Source organism: Porites lutea, chromosome 2 (assembly GCF_958299795.1).
Source record: "Porites lutea chromosome 2, jaPorLute2.1, whole genome shotgun sequence".
Lineage (NCBI taxonomy): Eukaryota > Metazoa > Cnidaria > Anthozoa > Scleractinia > Poritidae > Porites > Porites lutea.
Window position 1 is genome coordinate 9,535,618 of NC_133202.1, and position 23,820 is coordinate 9,559,437.

General features: G+C 38.8%; 3 protein-coding genes across 3 annotated transcripts; 1 reads left to right on the forward strand and 2 right to left on the reverse strand.

The window, feature by feature from the left end:
• Positions 1-850: 850 nt before the first annotated feature.
• Positions 851-3,948, reverse strand: LOC140925596 (uncharacterized). Its single transcript, XM_073375516.1, has 3 exons — positions 3,484-3,948; positions 1,966-2,197; positions 851-1,107 (listed from the first exon to the last, which is right to left on the reverse strand). Exons 1-3 carry the CDS (start codon positions 3,871-3,873, stop codon positions 851-853), a joined length of 879 nt encoding a protein of 292 aa, XP_073231617.1. The 5' UTR covers positions 3,874-3,948.
• Positions 3,949-11,848: 7,900 nt separating this feature from the next.
• Positions 11,849-22,193, forward strand: LOC140927657 (mitochondrial import inner membrane translocase subunit Tim21-like). The gene is made up of 6 exons (XM_073377332.1): positions 11,849-12,233; positions 13,449-13,511; positions 17,178-17,275; positions 18,070-18,143; positions 19,347-19,446; positions 20,177-22,193. Exons 1-6 carry the CDS (start codon positions 11,915-11,917, stop codon positions 20,258-20,260), a joined length of 738 nt encoding a protein of 245 aa, XP_073233433.1. The 5' UTR covers positions 11,849-11,914; the 3' UTR covers positions 20,261-22,193.
• On the reverse strand, positions 22,188-23,801 carry LOC140925597 (acyl-coenzyme A diphosphatase FITM2-like). The gene has a single exon (XM_073375517.1). It carries the CDS (start codon positions 23,799-23,801, stop codon positions 23,010-23,012), a length of 792 nt encoding a protein of 263 aa, XP_073231618.1. The 3' UTR covers positions 22,188-23,009.
• Positions 23,802-23,820: the final 19 nt, after the last annotated feature.

A 23,820-nucleotide genomic window follows, 5' to 3' on the forward strand; every position in this document is an offset into this window, starting at 1 on the left:
AACACTGCACAGAGGGGTGGGAGAGGGAAAGCTGCATTTTCACCTTTAGAACTCAGCTAAACGTCACAAAGGACCTTTAAGGCAAAGTGTCTCAACTAATTTTGTCGCCGATGGAAGTAACAGCAGAATAACCCTGTATGGCCGTCAACATCTAGATCTGATCTGCATCGTCAAAGGCATAGTAAACCAATACACATGCCATAAAGAGCAACAGGCAACGTAGGCTGGGGACGGATGAGTACGTTATATTGAAAGCAGCTAAAGGAACGAGGGGATAGTAATACAGAAAGTGGTCTAAATATTACTATTCAAGAAACTAGCGCCCAGGAAAACTTACTAGTAATTCGCTAGCTAATTTTGCAGCTATGTTTGCTATGTTATGTTTCCAATTAGACCATTCAAATCGCGTCTAATTGAAACCCAAAATTAACTCTTCAACTTTGAACTGACCAAAGGTCAAAGGACGAAACAGTTTCTATAAATTGAAAGATATAGAGATAAAAATGGAACTCATTAAGATGGAAAGTATTTTTGCTAGATGAGCCCTTGTCATTTAAAATGTCACCCTTTCCTGAGAATGTAATAGAATCCACTGCAGATCTAGACTTGTCAACTTAGCAACGTTAGTTGTTTCTTTTAAGCAATCCGCGTCGACTGAACTCAGTGGAAAGAGTTTGGGTACAAGAAATATTTTTATTGCTTAGCGGGTCCTTAGCTAAAAGTACGAAATACAAACTGTTCGCTACAAGCATGTAATTTTGATTAGAAAGCTTGACCATATGAAAACGTCCTAAAGCTACTCATCTTTTTGAATCCCAAGATGAAGAGTACTTCATCAACTGACACTGCATCATTCAGCGTGGGGGTGCAAGGAAGTATACAGTGACACCTCAATATCCATCACAGCCAGTTGTTTTATCAGCGAGGGCAGCTTATACTCCACATCTAGTCTCAGCTCTTTATGCAACTGCTCAGCCTCCCGTAGCTCGTTCCTCCGGAAACCTTCGCATTTGGCCAACAACAGCTGGTTGTTCAAGTAACTCTGGGCATTCCTCTTGCAAATGAATAGTATCCCGGCGCAGATCATTGAGCAGATTCTCATGTGAGCTAGATTTAATGACACGAAAAACATCTGTTTCATCAGACTATCAAATTGAAGCACTCTGAGCGGTCTAAAATGTGCCGGATTTTTCTTAGTTGGATGTACGGTTATCGATTTGTGCCAAGGGGAGGAATTTGACCTCAACCTAAAGATACTATGATAATGTCAGGCATACAATAAATGAAGGGGTGCGATGAGTACTAAAATTTAACATAAGACTTCGATTTTCTATACCTCGATACAGTTGACGGGACCGACCAAAAATCCGCTACCCTATTATCTTTAAGAGTAGTAAGATCCCCAATGTAACACTATCCCATCTACCTACTGTAGCAGGTACTGTTTCGATTTGGGTCAACATTTCAGAAGAGCTTCCTCTTCCTAGTTTATAAAAACCATACTTGATTCTACACCCAGCCGGTTCAAGACTAGAGGGTACCGGCCTATTCTTCTGTAGAAGTTGAAATCCGTCAAGTTATCGTTTACTGTTCTTGCTATGTTTTTTTTTTTAGGAAGTAGCCTCTTTACAAAAAGTGAAAGATTTTCCGTCATGTTCTCCAGCTTTTACCGAAATAACTGATTTAACGCAACCTTGTTCCCAGGTCTTTTTGGAAACCGCGTCTTTTTCTTGCGTTATCCTGCACTATTGACGTCATTTTGCTTGATATTGTAATCGTCTTCCAAATTTGGTCAACGCAAGCCGGTTATAAAGAATTTCCCTAGGGCTTTGAGCCAATCAGAAACGCCGAAAATAATTTGAATGAAAATTATCCTTTGGCACCTTACCCCAGGCCTATAAAGCATATGTAGAGTCATGTCCCAAATCTTGAACCTGTTAATACAAGAGAACATATTGAACTTACTGCCAGCAGTTAAAGCAGCTGCAATGACTAAACCAATGATAATGACCACTTGCTTAAGAATATGGGTAGGGGTCAGTTTTGCTCCACGCTGCAGGTTAGAGATCTCAGCTTCTAAATACGTCAAAGCATCTTGGCATGTGCCCAGAACACATGTGAAATTGACGAGTCCCATTTCCATTTCGATGGCATCGTTTCTGGAGATCCTATAGTAACTTTGAGCCGCTGTCTGGATCTAAATAATTTTCAAATAAATAATTAAAGAGTGGGTGGTCAAAATTATTACTAATAACTATCTTTCACACAAAAGGGGAAACTGGTGGCTAATTGAGCCTTCATGGTTTATCCCCTTAGTTCATTGCCATTCAGACAAAAAGGGGGTCACTCTCTCCTCCTAAGAGGCCTCATTGGGGAGTTTAATCAGCAACGTTTTTGAGAAACGCACGTCAACCGGAAGTGGAGTTTTTGCACTCTTGAGCAGTCAGTTTTGAATAAGTTTTTGGGCAAATTGTATCTATAAGGGTAAAGGCACTTAGCAATACATTCTCTCTTGACAAATCTGATAGCATCAAGAAATAAAAGGAGAAAAAGGTTCACTTCCGGTTGACGCGCGACGCTCAAAACTGTCGCTGCTCAAACCTTAAACTCCCTATTGTGTCATTGGGGGGCTGGGGAGAGGGAAAAACGTAAAAGCGCGCGGTTGACGATGGGAAGGAGGAAAAGAGGAAGAGAGGCTCTTTCTCACTTCTCATCGTCCATACGGTGTGTTTAGTATATTTTTCATTATTTGTATTTTATTGGAATACCCACGGTGACCCTTACGCAGGAGATTGGAGTCAGTTTTTACATACGCTCGCATTGTATGTAAAGTCGTTTCGTTACTAAGTTTGTGAGGTTAGCCCATACTTCATGCTGACCTTTCAAAACTTGGCTAAATTTCGGAAAATGTTGGGATATTCTATGAAATGGGGGCAGTCACCGATCGTTGTTGGGGTTATAGCCGAAATACGGTTTATTCTCATCCATGGGGGGTCTTTGTGTTATATAATACACCTCATTTCGTACGTACACGAAACAGAATTGATCAGAAATGATGCAATATAGAGCGAAAGTGGTTTGATTTAAAACTGAAATGATGCGATTTAGATCCTGAATGACGTGATTTAGAACAGATGTGATTTAGAGCAGAAAGTAGTGTGACTCGTGAATAAATCATACTCCTGAGAGCCAATCAGATTGCAGGGATCACCAGTGACTTCAAAATGGATATAATAAAATTCTATATCAGCTAGGACTGCTTGGAATCAAACCAATGACTGCCTAACAAGAGACTAAATTCTATCTTTCGCAATTCTGGGATGCGGGTTCATTTAATGGTACTAAAGCAGGACTTTATTCTGCCAGGCCTTCAAAGCACGATTATAGCATATGTTAACTAAATATTTATTACCTAATATTTTTTATCTGGCCTTTAAGTTTATTTGTGAAAAAAATAAACAAAAAAGCAAATTGCGGCAATACCTTTTCTTCCATTCTTGTCTTGTCATGAAGCACCTTCTCGTGTTTCCTCTTTACTTCCCCATGATAGCTCTCAATCTTGTCCAACTGCGCATGGCTTTCTTTAGGTATTTCTGTCTTCAGGTTAACAACATTAAAAAAGGCTGTCAACAGGAACACCACCAAAAACCTAACCCAAGAATAGCTTCCACAGGCCACTGCTGCTAAGGCACTGGTAATGGGTTGTAGCTTTTTACTTATCGCATTTCCACGTCCTTGTGTCTGTAGGAGGGGTAACAGATGAGGATTCTTGTGCAGCAGGTCTGCCAGCATTTCAAGTGTGGCCGGCGTTTTCTGCTGTCCTTCTTCTTGTACTGGGCGAAGGAGTGAATCCTTAAGGGTATTGTCCGTCATCGTGCTGAATGAGATATGATTGGACCAGATTATTCTGAAATCAATTGGTTCAATTGAGGTTTACGGTTAACTGACCAGTTACCCCTTCCCAAAATCACAATTTTGCCCAAACTGAGAAGTAAGCGTCAATGTTAACTTAGGAGAGGGGTAGGTGGTTAGTTACTCAGAAACTTCGATTTGGTTGATCCTCGTTCGATTGGGCTTAAACCGGAATTAGAATATGCGAAAGTTTCGTTGCAAATCTCTTGTACAGTGATTTTTGGGCCACTTAAATACTACATACTTCGGGCTATTTTATTTCAAGCAGATTTCTCGGTATTGCAATGCAATGAGTGACAAAATAAGTGACATAAGAATAAAAGAGTTTATTGCATTTATTCTTAGTCCGGAATACGATCAATCTTGCACTTCTTTAAGGGCTCGGAGATAGCACAAAAACAACAGTATGCCTTTCGACTCAAGGCCATAAAATATTAAAATTTCTCAAATGTTCAAGACATTAAAGCCAAGCAACTAGGTGTATAGGTGGTGGTGATGTTCTAGTCATAGAACTGAAATTAGTATTGGTAATGGCACTATTAGCAAAGATACAATGAGTGCAGCTAATCGGCGAAGAGAAGGATTCGACAGGAGAGTCCATCAGGCTGCCTAGTACCAAGGCGCTTCTAGTGGGATTTTCGACGGTAGTCGCAGCGCGAGGATCATAGGAAGCATTAATAATGCAAAGTCACAAGGGAAGGCTCGCCGTGAAAAGTCAAACGCGCTTCTCATGACCCCCTCCGCCACGATTACCGCAGAGAATCCCAAGAAGGGCCTGAGTACGAGGCAGGCCATCAGGTCTGCGCTCTTCCGGACTTAACAGATAGGAGAAGTCTTCACGTCACGTTGCCATGGTAGCAAAATTTCTGGATGACAATAAACTAAAAACGTCAGCTAAAAACTGAACTCACACTGTTTCAAACTTCATCGATCGTATTTAATTTCACTTAATTTGTCAAATGTTCGCGAATTTTCGGGGGTTGAATCCGAAAGGAACGTATCTAGGTTAAGAAAAAGAAAAAGAAAATTTTTGTGTTGTGTACACCAACTCCATAAAGGGGGCGCGTGAAATTAGAAAGTTTAATGTCGCAGTCGTGCAACGACGCAAAGAAATGTACAAAAAAAGCGTGATGCCCTTGCGAAGTTGCTGTTTTGCTAATATAAACCTATTGATTTTTAGTCGTTCTCGTTGCTGTCGCCACCGTCGCTGTTTAAGCTCCCTGGTACCATGGTAACGTGACGTCACACTTTACCTGTCTATAAAACGTTCTACACCTTGTACTTGTGTACTATTAATTAGCACTGTTAATCAACTATAAAGGTATTCAAAACTGAATTAAAGCAAAAAAATGAATACTGTAAACTCAGCAAAACCCTGCTTGCAATGCATCATTTTCCGCTAAGCTCCGAGTGGACCCTGCCGAACTTGCTGCTAATGAAAGTTATCGATTCTTGAGATAAGATTTTCTCTGTTTACTACTAACCTCTGTTTCTGTTACGAAGCAGAAAAGGATTCTTTTTCAGAGGGATAACGAAACGACACATCATTCGAGGAAAAAAAAAAGACTCTCAATTTCATTGGGGAATAAACCGGTTCATTTCCCGGAAAGAACGATAAGAAAGTAAAATTATTTTATTCATAAAACACTTAGGCAGCTGCAAACTGTAATCTAAAAGCTTTTTAAAGTTAAATGACCAGATAAATGTAGGAGTGTGTCACAAGTTTTTGCTCAAGGCATTCTAAGGGTTTCTCAAAATGATTAAACCGAAAGGGATAGAGTGAACGGGAAGGACATGTAGCTAGCCTCCGCCTGTTGCATTTCCTGCTTCAAGTACTCAACAGAAGTGCAGTAGCCATGATTTGCTTATAAATGAAAACATACATAACGATAAATTTTCAGCCCTACACGAAAACTTAATTGTGGAATGTACGAACGAAGTGGGAACTAAAAGAATGCTGCGTTTATACATTCTAATTCAGAGTGTTTAGCTATCGCCCCTCAAAGTTTTAGGGCTCCACTCAATTCAGATTGAATTCCTAGACAAATAAAGCCAATACTTACCCCCTTGATCGATATCAAAGGGAAACCGGGAAATTCTTTGGATATGATAGAAAAAATACCTGCTCAGTATGCGTACGGATACTCAGTTATAGAAGCTTCCAAAATGAAAGGGATAGAAGTCTGTGAAGCACGGGATTTTCCCCACGGGTTCTCCAATAACCACTTCCGCAAACGAATGACTGCCATGTATGTAAGGCCTATCAGCGTTGCCTTTCAAAAAAAAAAAAACTTTCACAATTTTATGTGCGAAAAATTCTACTTTCTATTCATATCCATCAAAAGATACATTATTGTCATTATCTTGCCAATTATGAGGACGTAACAATAGAGGATGTAACGTCCCCATGACTAAATATGAAATTCTCCTCCGTAGTGCTTTAACTATATGGTTGTTACGGTAGGGAGAAGCTAAAGGTTAAGTAGGGATTAAGGAGTCACTATTACTACACCCAGTGAGAGTCTACGCCGGTAGGGGTAATCGAATCTTAGTTATCAGTGGGGTTAGATGCATTGTTATGCCGGCTTAATTTTGGGCATCATCCTATAGTCGGAGCATCGAGCACAATGCCGGCATAGTGGCCATTTTTTTCAGAATAAAGAAAATGAAAATGGAAAACAATTTTCATAACTTTACTGAGAAATTTTTGCTTCTAAGTGCTTTTAGTGAGGATTAACATATTCAAAGGCTTGATTGCTACTTTCAATGTCCTTTTGCACAGTTGCATCATTTTGTTAGCCTGTTAAGACTGGCCAATGTCTATCCACCATGGCTGCCGGTTTGAAATTTGTAACTGATGCAATAAAATATTGTATTTATGTCTGCGGGGACGGAAAAGGGCCTCAAATACTGCCAAGATCAGTCGAGCATAATGCTACTTTTCGAGCGTACTTTTAGGCATAATGCTGTTGTTTTAAGGGTGACGCTCAAAAGCATAATGCTCAAATTTTCGAGCATAATGTATCTAACCCTTGTTATCAGACTGGTCCTTTTCTTGGAGTTTCTCAGCTTTCAGGTGCAATTTCAGCCCATTCCTCTTGTAAGTCTTTTCAGTTTGGAGCCAGATCTTAGCTATTAGTTAAAAACACTGACTGATTTCTCAGCTACCGGCTAGATGACTGATACTGGAGAAATTTGAGGCATTAGTTGCAAACCCACAGAGAGTTTCGTACGTCTCATTCTTAGATACAGCAGCTTGAGATAAAAGTTCTAATTTTGGAGGATCACTCGTGGAAACTTGAAGTAATATAACAAAAGAAAACAGTGTGAACGGTGAACGGGTTCCAAACCAACCCCGATCTGCCACTAGGCTACAAGTTTGGCCCTTAACCTTCTCCTGAAACAAGATATTCTAATTATTATATATCCTGTTCACAGACCCTCTAGTTTCTCTTTAGAAAAAGAAAAAAGAAAAAGAAAACAGCGTCTGTGTAACAATATTCTAACAGAAAATGGCTGTGCTCATACTTTATTGAGGATTAAAGGTGAGCTGTGTTTTATATTATTTCCGTTTTAAATAAACAACTCAGTCGACTCTCCATGTTTGCATTTGGAACACATTTCCTGAGAACCGATACGACTAAGCGGAAGTAGTGCCTGGAGAAACGTTTTCGGGGAAATCGGTCAGGGCCCAGTTGTTCGAAGGCTGATCATAGCGCTTAACCCGGGGTTAAATTTAATCCTGGTTTCTTTTTACTTGTGTTCAAAATATTTTCTCGGATAATTTTCTGTGCTATTTTTAGACCTTCCAATCATCAACTTGTAGACAAAAAGAATTAAAACTGAAATGCTTTTTAAGCTTTCAAATCTCGCAATAACCCTGGGTAATCTTAACCCAGCTTTGAACAACTCGGCCATGTTGTCTCACTAGAAGCAACTTATACCGACTTTTAGGATCAAGCCATGCACTTTTTTTTATAGGCGTTTTCGGCAGTTCACGTCACATTCCTACATACTGTTAAGCTTGACAGAACAGCTCTCACACTTAGAAGTATCCCTCTGATCTATCACTTTCTGCTGACTACAACTTTGAAAACTAATGAATCGAAACGAAGAGGTCGTTTACACCTCAAAAATACTTGGCTCTTATCCATCTGATTTCCCAGGAAAATTTTATAGTTAATGTTTCCCGGAAAAACAATGTTAATTTTCTAGTTTCGCAACAATGAAGCAAATTCTATATGCATCGATCCTTTCACCGCAGTGAGAAGTCAGAGATAATGTACATGTTTTATTGCGGTATGTTTTTCTTTACTTTGTTGGGACTGTTGGTCAGTTTAACATCAATACAACCAACCAGCGAAGAATAACTAGTAACGTTACTTTGCTGACTGGAAACATTTGATCACAGCTAAAGAACTAAATGAAGGCTCAAAGGAAAATGATCATTGTTGATTTCTGAATTTAAACCAACTCACCTTTTGTACCTGAACAATCAGCAAGAAATGTAAAAAAGTGTCGTTTTGATTCGTATACCGAGGCTTCTGTTCTGTCGGGATAGCTTGAACAAAACTGGCTCCCCCAAAAATGCTTTTATAAGCTTCTTTCAGTTTTGAATATACATCTGCAAAGAAAGTAATCACGTGTGCTGATTTGCATACTTAGACGCTTGTTTTAAGGTTTGTAAGTTTTTAGACCTTGCCCTCTAGTTCGCACGACCGAAATGAATTAAAAGCTTTAGAGTCTGAAGACCCATTGTTATAACACTTTTTTCTTCGAATAAAGGAACGAATAGTCTCTGTATTTCACGCTCTCTCATCTACTTCCTCTTTACCCCTAGTTTAACATAGACTGACAACATTGGGAAATATGGCTGTCATAGAATCTCCGCAACACTATCTTGTTCTTGGTGTCAACTTTTCCTCGGCTTCCACTGAGATTTATTTGCGACAGCTTCAGTGCTACCTCCTGTACTGTACTGAACTAGCAGATTGCGTCGCTATCTACAAAAGCTGGTCAGGAAAATGCAAGTTATTGACTCCGCCTTTAGCTTCCGGTAATTCACACAATTAAAGACTTTTCTTTCTCAAGATTAGTCGAGGCACACGGTAACAAGTCTCCACCCTTCTGAAAAGAAGTTATGACTTGATTGTTTAGAAATTAAATTGCACGTGCTTCACCTACAACTACTGAAGAGTTGAGTAGACAGAGCACGCATCCTGCTGTTTACAAAGGGCTGAGATGGACTACTGCCTCACGAGCGAACAAACACCTTAAAAACGAAAGCTTTAAAGTTATATTCGAGGGTGTTTTTAACAGTCAATAACAAAGTATACATATGTTTACGATTTATCAGCCAATTTCCCGGAAAAGCGTGGTCTCACATGAATAGTAATCACATAGATAAATAATTTGATTTTGCAGCCGATTTAAGCTATTTTTTTGTCGTGTTATGCGGATTTAATTAGGCGTGAACTAGTCTCAATTAGAAGAGTGTAGTATTCATCTGGGATCTCTTTATAGTTTGGAGTTTATTTTCAACTACTACTGATTTCCGGTAACAGAACAACTTGTATCACTGACTATTACAAAAAAGCATTAAGTGATTAATATTATTTTCCTGCTGTAACTGATTAGTACTTCAAGCTAATGGCTATAGTGGCAGTGTAGTGGTTTGAATTCCGGGAAAAAGATCGAAGTGGGTAAACGGATACGTATGGATCTTTTAGGCTGATCCGTTTAAAGGATTTGGCGAGGAAGGTAACAGTATTCAATCGTAGAAATCTTTGCCATAAAGGCTTAAGAGTAAGTTAAACTGAGCACAATCAATTTTAATGGTGATTAAACTTGTAAATTTCCCGGAAGAGGAAATGAAATTTCATTTTCTCATATTTATAAACACATATACTGAACTGAAATCGGTAAAATCGATTTAAGGCAGCTCGTGTTCATAAATAAGAGCGAATTTTGCTCATTTATTCCCAGTGATGAACTGATGTACTCAACTACTCAACTAAAGAAACAAATTTTCCGATACAATTTGCTGTATTTTACTGAACAATGCAGTTCAACAACCAAAAACTAATTAAGAACGAAATATTCTTGACGCGGCTTTGATTTTTGAACTCAAATGTCGGCGTAAAACTATTGTAAGTGCCAGGCGGTTGATCAAGAATGAATTCTCTCAATTCTTGACTTACCTGGCCTCCTCTGACAGCTTTAATGACAACACCAATTAGGAATTAAACGTTTGGTCAAAACTATCCCATTCCCTTTTCGTATAACTATCATAGTCTGAAAGTCCTGCTTGTTAGAGCTGGATATAGAAGCCTTGAAAATGAAAGGGCACAGGAAGTCCATCTAGGGATTTTTCCCGTCGAGTTCTTCAGACCATTCTACAAACAAGCAGCTGCCACAACCTTACATCGACGAATAAATGTCTTTCCAAGAAAACACGTTGCGATATAAGGGAATTTTCAGCGAAATATGATAAAGCTGGGCTGGGGGACTTCAAACGTTATTTTTTATGGCGGGGGGGGGGGGGGGGGGGGTGGAGGTCAGCAGTGCTAGGGTCTCTTCTCATCTATCCCTTTTATCATTGCTTAATCATTACCAAAGGCCCGGGGGGTACTCCCTTAAATAGGCTATATAGGTCAGCGTGAGGCGCCAAGGGGTATCGTTTTTTTAGCCGTTTGGTCTGAAATATGGTACCAATTTTGACCATTTTGGTCTTAAATGGGGTATGGTTTGTGCACTCTAGTCTTAAATTGGATATGGTTTTTAGAAGAGGCTACTTCTTCACCATTAAGTGATAAGAGCGGGAGTGAAATAGGTCTGAAATAGGGTATGAAATTTTTTGATCAGGTCTGAAATAGGGTAAAGAGAATCACAGAGTTTGGTCTGAAATAGGGTAAGGGTTTCACGAATCGTGCCGCACACCCTCACCCAATTGTACCCCCCCTTCTCCAGAGACCAAAGGCCCTAATAATAAATTCCCTGCTAGTAGAGTCTATTAAACATCAAGTTTACGAAAATGCGAAAACTCACAATGTTTATCACCGCTGTTCACCGCTGTTTGTGTTTTACTTTTGATCAAACTCTTCAATTAACCTACAGTAGGGGTGACGAATGGTCTTTGCGAGCATTCGCGAGCATGCCGAGCACTGCGATTTTTTTGCGAGCACGAGCAGAAATAAAAAAATTGCTTTGCGAGCTTGCGAGCAACTGCAAAAATTTGGGGAGCACGAGCAAGCGAGCACTCGTTTAAATTTTGCGAGCAAATCGAGCAAAGGTAAAATTTTTCGAGCAGTTCAAAATTTTAATGGACCATTCATCACCCCTTACAGTCGGGAGGAGTAGGATTTTCCTTTCTCTGTCGCCGGTTGCCTAGGAGGATCAAAGGGCAACAGCTAAGCAGAAATGATTGAAAACGATAAAACGCCTTGATTTTTCAACAATCTTCCCCCATTCGGTCTAAAGGATTAGAGGAGATAGTTGTTTATACTAGGTCTTCTTTACTCTTCACACCTAAACACTGTATCTGCTATTACATGCATTAAAGAGGGTTGTGTTTGGTGCTTATTTCAGTCAGAAGTCGAGAAGTCCACACCGCAATGTAAAAACAAAAAACTTAAAGCTCAAATGTCTTTTTATTGTTTCATTCTTCTGAGAACATGCATCAGACCGGAACAATGGATGGCTTAAAAATTTTCGTAGAAATGATTCAGTTATTTTTAAACAAAAAAGTACGCTTTAGATATAAGCCAAGACTTCCGCTCTGAATTTCAGGCAGCTTCCAGCAGCGAATGGAACAGTATTTCCGAAATTCTAAAAAGAGAACAACCTCGCGAGGTATACCCAAATTTTCGAGCATTTTTTCTTGGAATTCCACAGTCCGGCATTTCCAGCTGGTAGTCTGAACCCGTCTAGACCAGTCTTCCCATCAAGCATTGCACGCTGAAATCCAAAATGGCGTCTATGTTGCTCGTAAAATATTGAAGCGATGCTCGCGTTTAAAAATATTAGCGCGTTTTTACCGACACGTCTTCCTTCAAGACTCTTTATTATAAGACAAAGCTCTGCTTTCCGTCTGATTTTAAAGAACAGAGATCTTGCTAAACACTTAGTCGGACCAGTGGCTGAACCGCTGCAACTCCGTCTGTCAGCGTGTAAAGAATGCGGACTCTATTCTTGTAGACCCTCTGTGAGGTTTCTCTTCGAGAAAAAATCCAGTGATGAAAAGGCAGAAGGATCGTCTGTGTTTCAAGAGCTGGTTGAGTCCCGCGAGCAACCACAGACACAGCTGACGGTGGGAGCAAAAGGTAAAAATGAGTGTATAATAGTTGAGTAATTTCCGTACTATTTCCGGTAGCTTTGCGCCGCATACGAAACTTAATCTCCGGGAAGACCGACTGCGAGCTCCAGCTCCGAAATCTTTGTTCTGACCCCTAGCTGTGGACCAAGATTTGCGCATGCACCATGGTTGGCTAAAAATGACATTTTTCTATTTTGGGGTGGGGGTAATCAGGTTGAAGGGAAATTCAAAGTGCACCTCCAGTTATTCATTGTGTCTGTTGGGGGACCAGAATAGTGATCTTGGCGCTGCTTCGCAGATGTTACCAACCTGGGTTTAGATTATGCCTGTAACGCAAGCTACATTTGCGAACATACGGTTGGCATTAAAGTGTGGGTCAGTCTCACTTGCTTAAAGCTGTATGCATCTAGTGTAGTGACTTTGCCAACATCTTGAGTAACATCAGCTATTGTGAGAATAATTGTTAGAGGACCTTGAATAAGTATAACGGAGATCCAAAAGCCCCGTCATCGGATATCACAACAATCTCATTGTAGATTAAACCTGCTATACTGCAGGTCTAGATAATAATTCAATATCCCACATTAAAATTAAATTACCAAAATACTGCTTGAAAAAGTTTGAAAGTTTTACATGTATTTGTGTGGTTCCTTTTTGGTGTGAAATCGTAAAATTAGCAACATCAAAGGATGTGGAAAAAGTAGTCGAACATAATATAACTGCCATATCAAACTTGAATTAGCAACAATTTACCCTAGTTGCTACTTCCCCATAGCACATGTGTCCATCACATTGCCTCTAACAGTCCAGATGGTCGCCCTGTGCTCTTGCTTTCCCCTGGTGAACTTTTATGATGTCATACTTTTATATCCCTACATGCAGATGATAAGAGATGAACATTCTTCAATAACAATACATTAGAATCCTGACTTTTTCAACAACCTTTGGAAAAGCAAATTGTTTTGAATTATCGGAAGGTTTAAAAAATATTTAAAAAGTGAGGGCTCGATAAATCAGGAATCTACTGTATTTAAACTAACTATGAGGCCGGGCATGTTATGGAGGAATGTTACTTTTTTCATTTGATGATGTAAATGTTTGGCTCTCCTAGATGCAATCTTCAAAGTGCTATATATTGTCCGTATTTTTAAAAATTGCACCCATTTATGTCCTCCTATATTCATCATAATCTCAATTATTTTGATTACTACTCTGATTCCAGTTGTTCAAGCTGGAAAAGATGTAAGCTACTTTGGTATTATTCTTATTGGCTTTGCAATTACTGGTAAGTTCTCAATTTATTTTTTTTTATACCGCAATTTTCAGTGTTTGGTTTGTAAAAACCAGTAGAACTCAATTTAACCAAAGCTATTGACTTGATTTAAAATTACATTCAATTTGCATCTCTACTGGCAGGATATTAAAATTTGCTGTGGTTTATTAACATTTATAAAATAACTGAGATAGTACGCGTGATCTGATTGGTCAAAAACCTATGGTTTATTATACCGGTAAACCCATAGAAAAAGGCATCCGGACCACGAGCCATAAACAAAATCCGCTATTGATCTGCAAACAACGATTTTAAAAAGGCTAAAAAAACAGAACAAGTTACTTACCTATCCCTTCTTAATATTAAAAGCGTTGGTTTTCACATTTTATTACTGAGCGTCACAATTCGCTACTGCCATAGCTTTAGAAGTTATAAAGTACAAAGCTGGAAAACAGTTTACATTTCACGACGATGCCAAATCGCAGAGAAAGACAACAACTGTGTGAATTTCTGGTGTAGAAAGTCTCTAGGAAAACTTAACCATGTGCCAACCAGCAACAAAACGGATAGTTTTAGCATTCTTGATTTATTTTATGTCAAAATTAAACTCCTTAATGAAAGAAATTGTTCCAAAAAGAGACCTCTGATCAAGATATGGTACAAAATCGGCCGCTGTAGGTTGTAAACAAGCTGCCAACGATGATGAAAGATGTCAGAGTTTCGGGCTGGTTTTTTCCAACATTTGCACAAATTATTCGGTGATATCGATGCCATAACCTACCTCAAACTACCTGACTTCACAAACCGACAAATATTAGCGCCAATATGTGGCTACGGCAAAGAAACCTTTCTTCACCACTGACATATTTCCATCGGGCGCTGTACGTACCTGTATAAAGTTACATGCGACAACTTCGTAAATGCAGCCACGTCGTTACTGCAGCATTTCTTGATCATAATAAAGTCCAGAAAACAGATCTTAAACCACTGCGGCTTGTAAAAAGTGAATGAAGTCCTCCATTACAATAACTGCCAGTTCCGTCTGTAAGCACGAAATTTTTACGGATCGACTCAACAAAATACAGCTGCGTACAGTCTGATGTTCAATTAATTTCTACTTCTGTAGTAAACAAACCATGAACGTATTCTTTCATTGTACGTTCGTATGAATATGTGTTGACTTTTCCTGTAAAACAGCTTTCATTAGTTATCATGTAATGAGCGCAAAAACTCGTGTTTTGAAGTGCTGTTGTTTGTTGTTTGACTGAACTGAGTTTTGAGAAAGTTCAGCGCTATTAAATCGTGAGTCATGATTGGCTTATGATGACTTTAGAGAGAAGACATGACTTGATCACGGTACTAAAAGCATATTTCTTTACCTAAAAGACTCCATTCTACTAAAAGTTATTTTATAAAAGCAATAGACCACACTTTCTATGGGTTTACCGACGTGATAACCCACTTGAGATGTTGGGAGAACACTCGAAAAGCTTGTAAATCACTCGCCTTCGGCTCGTGATTTACAAGCTTTTCTCGTGTTCTCCCAACATCCCGCGTGGGTTATCACGCCGGTAAACCCATAGAAAGTGTGGTCTATTGCTTAAGTAACAATACCCCATAATTAATGATAATAAATAACAATTACTCACTGAAGTGGAGGTGGCTAGTGGTAGAAATTTACCAAGCCATGAAGCATATACTAAAACAGTGAGATAATTAAACACAAAAATGATGATTTTTAACTCATTTATTGCTGGCAAAATTACAATGGGCAATTGGCCAAACGGCTAACATGTTTTCTTGTCAGCAAATAAAACTTTTGAAGGCATTTGTTTACCTCTTGCGTGGCCATTTCTTCAAAAGAAGTTGTTAATCTTTCTGTATTTGAAACTATTCTATAAAAAACCATTTTACTTTACTTGTAAGCTTATTTATTAACATGTGAGCAAAATAAAGTAGCTAAGGACTTAACCTGCATTTAAAAACAAAAAACTTTCTCAGTAAATTTTGGTTTCATCGATAAATGTAGGTTAAACCGACTAAGTTTTACCAGTAAAACCTGCAAACCGAATTTTGTCACCCTCTTTGTGTTTTCATGAACAGCTTCTTACAGTTTATAGTAAAATTGATTTTACTTAAGTAAACCAGGAAGCCATGCATTTTGCTTGTAACTTATGCGAGTTTAGCATCACTCCAATGTGAATAGCACTGTATATCCCAAGTTTGAGTAGCCAATTGATAAGAGCATGTGAAAAACCCTATCCAGTGGTTTAGTATATACTTAACAGTTAATGAATGAGGCTGAGTATCTTATGAAGAATTATGGAGATCGAGGAGGGTGTTATCTGTCGAGGCCGTAGGCCGAGGCGGATAACACCCTCTGAGATCTTCATAATTCTTCATATTATACGAAAGCCGAATTCAATAACTGTTTTATTATTCATTCAAAATAATTCCTAGTTTAAAAACATAGCTAAAACATGCTTACCTCCATCGATCCATCGATGTTCAGTTCATCTTCGATAGTGTATGTTTAGGTTTGTCCAGCTCCGCAAATATTCTCCAAATAGCAGATGTCGCCCTTCGAGTTGTCCTCTTGCTGTTCTTGCCATGTTTTTGGCTATTTTTTCGCCTAGTTCTTACTCTTGAAACGAGTGAAATGTCCGCCATTTTTTCAAGTTCACAACCAAAACAACTCAACCTCGTCCTCAGGTCTACTCGGTTAACGGTGCCTTAACCTGCGAAAACGCTGCATTTTTGACGTCATTTCCTCGTTAAAGTCAAAATTCTTCCAAATTTGGTTATCAGTAACTGGTTATGGTGAATTAAATGTGTGCTTTTAGCCAATCAGAATCGGGGAAATATTTTGAATGAATAATAATAATTGTTATTGCACAAAATGTTTTGTAACCTGGCTGACCCAAAACACTTAAGTCACACAGGTAATCAAAGTGACCCTAGTAACCCAACTCATGCTACTCACCATAGTCAACCAAGTCACCCAAGTCACCCTAGCCACCCCAAGTCACCCTAGTCACTTAAGTCACCCCAGTCACCCTAGTCACCTAAGTCACCCTAGTCAGTTAAGTCACCCTAGTCACCCAAGTCACCCTAGTCACTCAAGTCACCCTAGTCACTTAAGTCACCCTAGTCACCCAAGTCACTTTAGCCACTGAAGTCACACTAATCACCCAAGTCACCCGAGACACCTGAGTCACCCAAGTCACTTAAGTCACTCTAATCATCCTAGGCACTCAAGTCACCCTTTTCACCTAAGTCACCCAAGTCACCATAGTCACCCTACTCACCCAAGTCACCCTACTCACCCAAGTCACCCAAGTCACCCTACTCACCCAAGTCACCCAAGTCACCCTACTCACCCAAGTCACCCAAGTCACCCTACTCACCCAAGTCACCCAAGTCACCCCAGTCACCCATGTTACCCTACTGACCCAAGTCCACATTGGCCATGTCACCCAAGTGACCTAAATTCTAAAAGTCACCCAAGTTACTCAACTCACCCAACTGACCATTTAATGAATCTACAATATTTTTCAAAAACCCTTCCCAGAATTAAGATCCGTGATGGTTATATTTTGTTCAATATTGTTTACCACTGGCTTTTTAAAAAAAATCAATTTCCTAACAAGAGGTAATGTTTTCTCTCCTTTTTCTTAGGTGCACTGTTATGGTTCTTAGTAAGTGAGTTATTTTTGGGCTTCAGTCCCAATAGGGTTTATGCACATGCTTTGAAGAAGGTTAAAGCAAATGCTGAGGTAAGCGTGAAGACAGTCATGCAGTTGCTGTCTTTTTTTTGGTAAAAGAGAGAATCCGGGCAGCTGTACATGGGCTATAGAACACAAGCTATTTTTGATCCTTGCCGGTATTATAGGGACACCCAATGACGATTTCCTTCTAAATACACTAAACAGTTTTTAGGCTGTCCAGGGTGCTTTTAGACCTTTACAAATGAGAGCTTTAATAGCGTCTCTATACAATTTGTGTCTGTTCATCCTAGGGGAACTGAAGTCTTTTTCGAAATTGCAAGGGCTGTGCAAGTATTATTTTCCCAAAAATTGTAGATGCAGTTTAGTGCATTACGAAAATGAAAATTTTTTAATCCAAAAATTTTTAATTAATGGTCTAGCCTGGGGTGTGAAATGTGAAAAATTAAACTTCAGAAAATTGTAGGGAATTTATTATTACAAGCTTCGAAAATTGTACCTGAATGGAACGGTCATCTAGAACTTTTAAGTTGTCCTCAAGAGATAGAAAATTCTAGGCAATATTTGCTTCTCCGAACAGATATTTTACAGAAAGCAGTCGTCGGGTGCCCCTGAGTATTACTGCTTTCTGTTGGGAATTAGGTATAATTACTAAAAGCACTCTCTTTTGTTAGCATCATTGCTCATTATTTCTAGCAATATTTCTCCTGGTTTTTAGGAAGATTGCTCTTTATTTGCTCTCATTTTTGTTTCCTGTTGGTAAGCTTCATCTGTTAAGCATTATTTTTATCCAGTGCTTCTCAGTGACATCATGGCCATTAATTTAATGTTTCTTACTTTTGCAGGTTGTTGAAGCAATTGGAGAACCAATAATGGGGCATGGAGAAACAACATCAAGAGGAAGAAGGAGGCATGTTAGGTAGGGTACACTGTCAGCTACTAAATGGAGACTAAGTTTGCATTTTAATATACCTGCCAACTTTTTCTGAGATATAAGCGTGAGATTTTTATCCTGGGAGTGCTGGGATTTTTGAAGATGACAAGATCATTTCCGAAGATTCCCGAAGACGTCCGAAGTGTGCCGAAGGCGAGGTTATTGAGTCACAGTCTTAGGACGCGTATAAACGCGAGCATGCTCCCAGTGCTTTTCACTTCCAAAATCAGAGATCGCGAGGAAGGTTTTGTCATGTATTCATTTTACACATGGTTTTCGTTCCTTACATGGGTCTGAGTTAACATATTTTTGGATATTGTGTCAAGCAAGACAGCAACAACTCACATTTTTCAATCAGGCGTGAGAAATTGGCCCGCAAGCGTGAGCCGGCGTGAGATCGAAGTTTTCAACCCGCAGGCGTGAGACTCACGCCTAAGGCGTGAGAGTTGGCAGGTATATTTTAATAGTAACCATCACTGCTGAAGATATTGTCTGTAAACCCAATTTTAATGACTGTTTCTCTCACTAGTGAAGTGCAGCACATTTTTTTTTACAGTTTAATATGGATAAAGTACTAACCAGGCCCCGGTTGTTCAAAGGCAGAATAGCGCTATCCACCGGATAAATCTCTATCCAGCGGATAGCGTAATTGATTTCTGTGATACTTATACACGGGATAGTGATTTATCTGGTGGATAGCACTATCCAACGTCTGAACAATGGGGGCCAGGTCCTTTTTTGTTGAGCATTTAAAGTACTAATAAGATTAACAGCTGATATTCACATGATCACTTTGATTGCTGGAAATAAGGTCAGCGTCTTAGCTATTACATTGAAACAACTCAATCGCTTGACTAACCTCGTTTTCAGTTGTTGGTAGAATTATCTGTGGTGGTACAACCTCATGTTAATGCGATTGCCTCTTAATTCTCTCTTTTGTACTGGGATTTTCCCCCTTATGCAAAATGGTATTTTGCTGAAATAAGCACAATTTCCATAAAGGCAGTATCAATTGAAAGAAGTATTCAATCAAAGGCTTGAGTACCAATCACATGACCGTATGATGGTCTGTTAAAATGATGCAACAGGTAATTCTGACATAGAGTCTGGTAGGCTCCTCATATATTTTAAAGGCTGTTTGGATTTGTGGATGTTTTATTATTTCATTGCCATTCCTTTATGATACAGTTACCAAGAGTATTTAGTGGAAGGTGAAAACTATATGCGGGTCAAGTTTTATGTAAAAGGATCAAAAAGAAAAGGGACAGTTCATGCTGATGTAAAACAGGTAACTCTGTAAATGGAGTGAGTGACACTCAGTGCCCACTCCTTCATACAGCAATGCACATAATAGGTAGTGAAAAATGGAGAAAAGCATAATTTGCAAAGTGGGAAGAGTGAGGCTGGACAAAGGGATTGACCCCCCTCTTTAACAGAGTGTAAATTATTATGTCAAATTAAAAATTTTCCTTAACTCATTTTTCCATGCACAAATGCCCTGAGTTTTCAATAATCAATAATATGGCAGAAGCTGGTTGGGAGGAGAAGGAGGAGAAGGAGCCCCACTCTGCTGGATTTTTTAGTAACTACCTCATACAAAATAAAGAAATAAAATTATTGCCTGCATTTAGAACTTTTTCCTTAGAATCACTTAACAATACTTTTTTCCATCTAAACAGTCCTCCTTGTTGTTGGTGTGAAACATTTTTCTATTGAAATTAACTCATCTTACGAAAGAGCACTTCTGCCCACAGTTAGGCAAACATGTTTGCGATCTGATGACATATGAACCCCCACCATAATTTCACAGATTTTTTAATGGCAATTGTTCAACCCAGTAGCATTGCCATTCATGCATTAATGACTACCGGTAGAAATAAGTTACCTGTACCTCCACATGTAAGCAATCATTATTAAAAAAATTTTGTTTCACAGACATACAGTATTTGAAATAATTGGACAGAATATGCAAATTCTGTAAATTTTTCACAGAAATGCATTGTTTTCTTTTATTTCAGGGATCACGTGGCAATTTTGACTATCGCTTCATCTTTGTAGAACTTTCACCTTATGAAACAATAGTTGTCTTGGACAATCGATGAACACTTTTACTACTTCTTCAAATAAATGGCCAATTATCCATCTGGGTTATCATTCTTCATCTTCAGCCAGCTGCTTATTGCAAAGAGGATTGAAATCAATGAGAAAAAAAGAGACAGACTTATTGTTCCCTTGTCGGTTTTATCCAACTGTCTGTACACCTAATTTGTTTTAATTTTGATGGTTCTAAAACTGTGTGGTCTTACCCCCTGAGGGGCTATGAAAATTCAAGTACCAGTAATGTTTCAAGTATTTGCATACATTAGACAGTGAAACCTCCCTAGTATGGATATCAAAGGGACAGAGCCAAGTGTTTGCATTTTAGAGGTATAAGTCATTTGAAGTTGACTATCTTTGGGTACAGTCTTGAGAGTGTCTGTAATAGAGAGGTACTTTGATTGTTAAAGCTTCACTCACCTCCTGTCCCTATCATGGTCATCACTACAGTTAAAGAACAAGAGGAATCAGTACCCAATTTCTCCTGGTTGTATCAGTAGAAGTCATGGGAGTAATATGAATAATGTGATAACACAGCAACTTCCAGTTTGACTTATTGCATATCAGTGATGGGAGTATTGCAAGCCAACACCTTCCAAGCAGGATCATTACACTACTCCACCCCATCCCCAGAAGACAAGGAAAATTGTGTGGCTTACTCTACTCATTTATATCATTTTCCACCATATACTCTGCTGTATGGTGGCCATCACTCTTGAACAGGGCACCCAGAGTGTAAGGTTTCCAACATTAGTACTGTTACTGTGAAACTCAGAAAACTGTGAACACCTGAAAAATTTCAGAAATGTTGATTGTGTACTGGCTAATCACAAAGTTCAGGATACGCAAGCAACCTCAAAATCACAAACTAATATTATTACCATTGCTGTTTGTGGTTTAGTTATCTTGTGCCTTATTGGCTTATTTCTTGCAACACAATAACATAATATTCCATAAATATTTCTGGTGTTCACGGTTTTGTGAGATTCACAGTAATGGATACTCCGTTGATGGACCTTTTAAGTGACGTTACAACTTCAACTGTTAATACCCTTGAAGGAAACAATATATCTCTTCATAGATCGATTTATCACACTAAATTTAATGAATCTGCCTAGTTTCATAAAATTCTTCACAAACTCTTGGAAATTACTAACCCAAAATTGCCAATAATGTGCTTGTCTCCTGGCAGACCTTTGTAAATTTGGGCCCTTTATGTTCTAGTTGTTCATGGCCAATTTTTACAAAACTTTACAGGTTTACTAAGTTGATCATGATAAACTGACCTGTGAAGATGTATTATTATTCATTCACAATATTTCTCCACTTCTGATTAGCTAAAATCACACGCATAATTCATCAGAACCAGTTACCGTTAAACAAGTTTGTAAGAATTTTGCGCTATTGAAGTGATGATGTCAATTGTACAGCCAAATTGCCAGATTATTGAACTATTAACCAAGAAGACCTGGGGATGAGATTGAGTTGTGTTGGTAGTGATACATCCTTGGAGACCCGGAGGCAGTTAGTTGGGACAACAGAATGTTCGTGGTGAAAGTTTACTATAAGAATTTTCTGGCCAATCAGCAAAGAGGAGCACCTGGGTGACTCGGGTGTTATCTTACAAGATGTAGTTTTCCTCATTGATTGCCATTAGTAAACGGGAAAAGGTTCTCAAGAAAGTTTCAGAATAAAATGTTAATGAAGCCAGAATGCGGCCTAGGTGGATAAAACCCTCCTTGATCTCCATAATTCTTTAGATGATACTCAGCCTCATTCAGTAATTGCTAAGTATTGCATAGCATCAGTAAAAAGGTCGAGTGATTGTAATCTCCCAAGCTTATTGTCATTCTTTAAAAAACAGAAACTAGCGACACCCTTTTGGGTTCCTATTATCTGTAAAAGCATAACTACATTTTAGCTTCCAGTAAATGCATGAGCCTTTATTTACTTTTGGTGCTTTGAGTGTGTAGGAGTCTTATAAGAAACAAAACAACTCAACAATAGCCATTATAGAGTTCACATCAATCTTTAATAGTGAATGTGGAAGATTGTATCCATTTTCCATATATTTAGAAATGGATTTCACTTTTATGGAAAAAAAAAAAGTCTACTGATAAAAGTAATTAAAATAGGGGGTACATAAAAATAGAACTTTTTCTGCAAGGAATAAATATTTGGTCTGTATGTCCACCTCACATTAAATACAATAGCTGTAAGAGTGTGTGCTAACAAAGAGAATTAGATCTGGGACATTCAAAGACGTTTGGATTGAACTGATGTATGTTAACATTCATGGTGCATTCAGTAAAGCTTGTTGCAGTCAAGATACTAACATAACCACATTTCTTGGTATTGTTGACAGAATAACTTTCTCACTGTTCAGATGATTTTAAGACTGAGACTACAGTAATAAAATAATAAAACTTAAGAATTTATGATCAAGTCACTCTAAAAACATCTTGCCCAAAGTTATATGTTGCTGATTTTTGTTGATTTGAAGCTGCTATTTTACATGGGCGTGCATTCACTACCTTTTCATATGTATTCTTTTTTGTGTTTGAAGCATGACCAATACACATTCATTTTAAAATGAACTACCTATAAGTCAGGGGCAATGTCTTTCAGTGTAACTTTGATTAACTCAGGGGTTTCCGCAACACAACTTTTAGCAAGACGACTTTTGGGTAGCTAGGTTGGTTACCAAATGTAAGTACATTTATATTAAACACATGTTGGTGCAATCAATTACGTCTACGTAAGTGTCCATGGTAACCCAGGTGACAGGTTTTCTTTATACCAAATTCCATAAGTAATATACCACGTAAAGAAGGCAATGAGAGCCCCAAAAACCTTTTGTAGAACAGTATGAAAGTACAAAGTCGTGCAAACGAGCATGAATTCCCACAGAAGAAGTAACAATGCTGAACCGGTGAAGAACGCATCTATGACAGCTGCTATGAGGGGGCTGAGGTGCTTGAAATGCGGAGGTGGGACAGTTTCTGAGTTTGTTGAGCTAAACCATTGCTTGACTTGGAGTTCTTCGGTAATGATAAGGGCACTGTAGGTTAAGAGAAACGTGTGTCCTGATATGTCAAATCCATCCCAGTGAAATCCCTGAAGGTGGCAAATCCTCTTAGAAGTTAGCGTTTCTTCTCCTTCACAGAAACCGGTCTGCTCTTCAATGAATACAAAGAAGTTCACCCAAAAATACCAACCAAACGTCCCCACGGCCAACCTGCTGAGGTGCTTTAACATCGCAAACGGGTCGCAAGAGGTGTATACAAGCGAGGTTAAGCACATGAATGGAATCATAAGACCGAGAGTCCAACCCCAGCCCAGCTTTACAAAGTACACGTTGAATACATTCCTCTTGTTTGAGAGATACGATTGAGGGAAAGGAAAAAAGTCGTGTAGAAATGACCCCGTTAGTATAACCAGCCAATAAATAGCTGCTTTAAAAACCGGAGAAACGAGAACCCAGTCCGAAATACCCTTTTTTACCGTTTGAAACAAAGAGGTACTTCGTTCATCTTTATCGGCCATTTTGCTTGTTAGTTCCCAG